This window comes from Peromyscus leucopus, chromosome 12, assembly GCF_004664715.2.
Source record: "Peromyscus leucopus breed LL Stock chromosome 12, UCI_PerLeu_2.1, whole genome shotgun sequence".
NCBI lineage: Eukaryota > Metazoa > Chordata > Mammalia > Rodentia > Cricetidae > Peromyscus > Peromyscus leucopus.
Window position 1 is genome coordinate 47,679,292 of NC_051073.1, and position 6,105 is coordinate 47,685,396.

The 6,105-nt window shown below is 40.3% G+C and overlaps 1 protein-coding gene and 1 pseudogene across 1 annotated transcript; both read left to right on the top strand.

Annotated features, from left to right (window-relative positions):
* The first annotated feature begins 22 nt into the window (after nucleotides 1–22).
* Nucleotides 23–958, top strand: LOC114685167 (resistin-like alpha). Its single transcript, XM_028859782.2, has 2 exons — nucleotides 23–171; nucleotides 680–958. The coding sequence occupies exons 1-2, from the start codon at nucleotides 60–62 to the stop codon at nucleotides 805–807; spliced, it is 240 nt and encodes a 79-aa protein (XP_028715615.2). The 5' UTR covers nucleotides 23–59; the 3' UTR covers nucleotides 808–958.
* Nucleotides 959–4,023: 3,065 nt separating this feature from the next.
* Nucleotides 4,024–5,567, top strand: LOC114685166 (annotated as a pseudogene).
* Nucleotides 5,568–6,105: the final 538 nt, after the last annotated feature.

Consider the following 6,105-nt stretch of genomic DNA (forward strand, 5'->3'; position numbering starts at 1 on the left):
GGAAACAGTGATACACCAAAGATAGAAGAGGAATTTTTAAAAATTCATATGCAAAGATAATGGGCAATATCACTTATTTGTCTTACTCAGGTAACCGTCCCTCTACTGTGACCCAGACATTCTCCTGCACTAGTGTGAAGGCTTCAGGCAACCTAGCCTCCTGTCCTGCTGGTGAGTAACTCCTCAAGGAGAATTTGTGAATAGGGTGTCCGTGTGTTCACCCATCAATTTCCTAATACCATCTTCTCTAACTCAGGTTTCTATGCCATGGAGATGAGGTGTAGTTCCAGGAGATTAGACATCACTTCCAGGTTTTCAGTCCTTAAGGATGCTATTTGTTCACCTTGTCACATCTTCCTTCATGTCCACGTATGACTGCCTTCCTAGACCTAAACTGTGTGGTCATTGATTTGGCTCTCTTAGTTTCCCATTCTATTCCCTTGTAGTGGTAGAAGAGGAGCCAGCACAGATGTGAATTTTCCATCAATTGAAAAACAGTGAAACTACTAGTCTTTTCATCTAAATGAGTATTTTCTTTAAGAAAACTCTCAAAACAGATTTACTTTTATGATCCACAAAATGTATCTCTATGCATGAGCTTTCTTGGGAGAACAGTTAGGGAATCTGCATTTCTTTTGGTCCAAGGTCTCTGATGTCTTTATCTCACACAACCATGCAGGGATGATTGCTACTGGATGTTCTTGTGGCTTTGCTTGTGGATCATGGAACATCCAGAATGAAAATGTTTGCCACTGCCTGTGTCCAATTATTGACTGGACTCTTGCCCGCTGCTGCCAACTGTCCTGAGAATGAGGAGACTGAGAATCTAGTTTTGAAATGATGATTTTAAAGCAACTATGATCTCTCCCAGAAAGCCTGACTGATTGTCCCTGTGCTGAATTCCTATTACACAGTATTCCTGCTTCTTAAATAATAAAGACAGATTTGCACTAATCTATTTTTATGTCTCAATGTTATTACTACTGTCTTGTGGTGTCTAATGCCAGAAAACATATTCAGGATCTCAATGATTTCATCTCACTGTATCCGAGATGGATGGTCAGAAAGATACAGAAAGAGGGAACAATGGACCTCCACCATCCAATTTTCCAACTCCCCAATTTTAATAAAAAAACTATAAGTATATTGGATGGAATGAAATACAGAGAAGTGGCGTAGCATGCTTTTATGAGAACCAACATCTACAACAGTGAGATTTGGAAGACTGCAAAGTATGGGCAGATGCAGAAAATTTAAAATAACTATGTTCTAACTTTTCAGCATGTATGAAATCTCCTTCCAATTCAAGTGCCTGTGATGGCTTTAAGGTGACTTCTTTCCCAATCACATGTCTCACCTATATCAAAAGAACATCACGGTCTTCACCTGTCACTGAGAATTACAATATTGCCTCTCACTGGGGCATTAAAAACTTACAGAATTCCAAAGCAAAAAATAAATAAAATATTTATGATAATGTTAAGAAAGTAAACAAGTGATTGGGCATTAAGTATCCTGTAATTTTGGGGGCTTCCAATTTTGAGTCTTCACAGGAGTATAAAATTCATGTGTCAACTTTAGACTACCAAAATAATTTTAAGTAATTAATAGTGGTATGGTTATTGGTAACTTAAACCAAATTAAAATAATTGAGTATAACTACACTAAAAATCTTCTCTTTCCATCTTAATTATGGCAGTAGGTTCTTCAAAGCTAAAACTCATGAAGAATCTACTTTTTATATCTAAAACTCACATCATCTAGCCAGACATCCCAGTGTATGCTAGTAATCCAGTGTTGAAATGGCATAGACAGGCAGATTCCTGGGACTTACTGCCTAGACAGAGTAACTGAATTGACAAGTGTCAGTCAAAGTGAGAGACCAAGGTTGACAGAACCTGAGACAATGTCACAGCTGACTTCTGGCCTGATCATATATGTACACACATGCATAAACACACACACACACACACACACACACACACACACTCACAAGACACATACAGACACACATACACACACACACACAGTGAGAGAGAGAGATAGAGAGAGAGAGAAGAGAGAGAGAGAGAGAGGAGAGAGAGAGATGGGGATTAAGTGCCAGAACATAAATGTGGAATGAGAATTTTCCTCCAGGGTAGGTTAAGTTCTTGGGGTGGAGCTCCAGATAGAACAGTTCCTTGCATGAGATAAGGACACATGAGTACTTTAAAGTTTATTTATGTTTTATATGGTGATATTAATAATAGTAGGAGACCTTAGGGATAAACAATAAAGGAACAGTTAGAGGTGAATAATGATGTGTTTGTATATCAAGTTGACATGGGTCAGTTGTCCTGGTTGGTATTTTTGTCAAATTGACACAAGCTAGAGTTAAATTGAGGAGGAGCCGTGGCTCTCCTTTGAATGGGGATACCTTACTGTTTAAATGATAACTAATTTAATTTATTTAAACACTGTGCAGGTCAAGCTCTCAGACTAAATTTGCAGTGAGATTAGACTTTTTTACTTGGTTCCCAGCATTTTTTTTTTACATTTATTTTGCTCCAGGGTCTGCTCTGTTCCCAATTTCTTGTATTGTACTCCTGGTCAAGTGGCATGCTTGGAACTTGACCTGAAAATAAAGATAGATAGATGATAGATAGATAGATAAAAAATCTTTCCAAAAGCAAGCATTGCAGTTACCTTCCAGTTTTTCTATCTTTTGAACATGTTGCTCAGTCCTCCAATCCTAGGACTAGGCTTCCAAACCATACTTGACAAAAAAGTCAGGCTCCATGCTACCAAACAGTAACATTCTCCAAAATGATCTGGGTCCTTTCTACGTTTGTTTAAATATAACCTATTAATAATTGATGAGAGAGTGGAGTGAATGAGACCTGAGAATGTGAACACAATTTGTACCTGCCTGGAATAGGGAATTGAGACATTATGGAGCCTTGTGCCAACCTTGTTAACAGGGAATGCTGGGATTACATCCCAGATGTCTCAGTTGGCATCAGTCAGCTTCAATAAGAAATGTTTGTTCAAGCTGTCCCTTAATTCTGTACTCAAGTTCTAAACTCCAGAGAGGACAGCAAAGAAAAGCAGAAGTTTTGAGAGTAGAGCTAGCTCCTAGATGATCATCTATGGGCACAACACCCAGGTTTGCATAAGTGACAGTAGATAATGGCCATTCTGTTCAATAGCACTGCCTTAAAGCTTCATGTCCCACTCTTTACTGGGGTTTGGCATGGAAAAGGCAGAATAACAATGATGGAGTATGACTGCAGAGGGATATGTCAATGTGTGTAACTCCCATTGATAAGCATGTTGAGAGATGTACTATGAAAACATTAGCAATTCAGAATTCTTTTTCTTAGCTCCCACAGGTTCCTGTTTAGTTTTATAATAAAAATCAATTACCAAGCAGGAGAGAAGGGAGCCAACATCCATCACCATACACCTGTTTTTGAAATAACTTTGTTTAGGAGAATAAAACCTTGAAAGTGAGTATAAGTAGCCTTTGTGGTCTCAGGCAGTCTATGCCTAAAATGAAAACAACGTTTCAAGAGTCACCACTGGGCCGTTCAGCTGGTCAGAGTCAACAGCTGATACTTCTCCTATAACTTTGGGGAGGGTGTGAATTGTGTAAGTTTCAGCTTTTCCAAACAAGTGAAGAGGGTTGACTTCCTCAGTCTCATGAACCTCACCTCTTCTTCTTTAGACCAGTGTCTTAATTCACAGGAAATTGCTATATAGGACATCCGGGCTGTCAAAATGTACTCAACGTGTTTACACCATTGAGGTGTGCTTGTATATATTAAGGGTGCCCAGGTCAGCTATGCCACAGTGTATGAAAGCATCTCATCTGGTTCAGGCCCTGGAACCACTCCTGAGCTTCTGGTGAGTCAGTCAACTCTTGGGAATTTTCTCCGCTTCTCCAAAATGGCTAGAACAGTTACGGTCTGGTCACTCCTGTTGCCTGCTCCCTTCTCTCCCAGAATATTTCCTTTCCCTCACAGCCACAACAGAGCGCAGTGATCTCATCTTCTCTGCCTTTTTCTTCCAGCCTCTAGACACCGACGTTCAAAAATGAAGACTACAATCTGCTCCCTTCTCATCATCATCTCCATTCTTCAACTGATGATCCCAGTGAATACTGAGGAGACCTTAGATTCTCTCCTGGAGAAAAAGATCAAGAAACTTCTCAACTGTGGAGGTATGAGATGAGTAGGAGAAACCATAGCCTAATCCTTGCTCGTGCTGATGGTTGATAAAGCTTAAAATCCCTTGTACCCCACTCTGAGATCTCAACCCCTGTTCAGTCCACTTCATGCCTGCCTTCCTGACCAGGGATATCTTGAGTACTCTACCCTTTTGAATCCTTAGGTAAGAGATCAATGTTCTTGATGATGATGAAGACAAGGAGCATAGGTCCTATAATTTATGAACACATTATGAAACAGGTATAATGTTAAACTTTTAGTTAGTTTGTTTAATTTTCATTGCCACTTTAGGAGGTAAGAACACTTTACTTTCTACTACTTTCTCTTCACAAATGAAGAAACTAAATCTTAAAAGTTAGTGAGTGGACTATTATGGAAGCAGTGACACCCCCAAGATAGAAGAGGACCTATGATGGAATGTGAGAAAGATCATGGGCAATATCACTTTTTTCCTCTTACTCAGGTGAGTGTACCTCCACTGTGACGAGGACTCTCTCCTGCACTAGTGTGAACGCTAGAGGCAGACTAGCCACCTGTCCTGCTGGTGAGTATCTCCTCGAGGACAATTTGTGAATAAGGTATCCCTGTGTCCAAGCCATCAATTCCCTAATACTGCCTTCTCCTAACTCAGCTTTCTGTTTCCATGGAGCTGAGCATAGTGCCAGGTGCCTAGACATCCCTTCCTAGTTGTTCGTTACCTTAAGGATGCTGCTGAAGGACTCTAGGGTTCTGCTCTTCCTGTAACCTCTTTGTGCCCACACATGCCCGCCCTTCTTGTCCCTTGATTGTCCAGTAATGGATATGGCCTTCCATTATTTTCTAATCTATCCCATATATTGGTGAGCAGGGGGCCAGAACAGGGGTGAAATTGCCATCTATTGAAAGACAGTGAAATCCACCTTCCAAGTCATTCAATTTAAGTAATTTTTGCATTTCATTTGCTTGAAGAGAATTCTGAAGTTTGAAGAGCTTTATGCCCTGCAAAACCTAGATCTACCTATGCACCTCCTAAGAAGAAAGGACAGTTAGGGACCTTCCATTTCTTGCAGTCTAAAGGCTTTTATGTCTCACATGACTATGCAGGGATGGCTGTCACTGGCTGTGCTTGCGGCTATGGCTGTGGATCATGGGATATCCGAATGGAAATACTTGCCACTGCCAGTGTTCAGTCCTAGACTGGACCACCGCCGCTGCTGCAAACTGGCCTGAGAAGGAAGAGGCTGAGAACCCAGTTTTGAAATGACGACTATAACAAAACCTCAGTCTCAACTTGGACACCTGGCTCATGTCCCCTTAATGAATTCATATTACCCAGTAATCCTGCTTCTTGAAAAATAAAGACAAATTTTCACCTGCCTATGTTATGTCTTTTATGTTATTACCCCTAACTTGGGAAATCTCTCGCTAGAAAACATTTTCAGTACCTCACATTACATCTCAGTATGGCATGTGAGATTTGTGGTTAGGAAAAGATGGGAAAGGGACTGATCCTCCACTTCTTCTATTCCCTCATTTTTAACAGAAAGTATTGAGTACATTGTTTGGCATGAAATATAGTAAATCAAATACCATGCTCTTGATGGAGCTCACCAGCTGGAACAGTGAACTCTAACCCATGTGCAGGAGAACTTTGCAAGACGCAGGCAGGCAAGAGGAAATGGAAAATAATTTCTAACCTTTTAGTACACACATCTACTCTTTCTTACTTAAGTACCCATGATGGCATTCATCAAGGTGACTTCCTTCCCTGTAGCTTTCTTTCGAATAACAACATAAAGCCACATCTCTCACATGCCACTGAGTCTTACTATACATTTTTCTGGGTGTAAAAACTACAGAATTCCAAACAAAAAATAAGCAAGTAAGTAACCCAAGGACTTGGAAGTGACTGTGTCTT

Excerpts from the sequence above, each read along its gene's own strand:
- LOC114685167 (XM_028859782.2), top strand. The coding sequence starts at position 60 with ATGGGCAATATCACTTATTTGTCTTACTCAGGTAACCGTCCCTCTACT. Across the intron at positions 172-679 it reads CCTAGCCTCCTGTCCTGCTG|GGATGATTGCTACTGGATGT; the intron begins GTGAGTAACTCC and ends ACAACCATGCAG.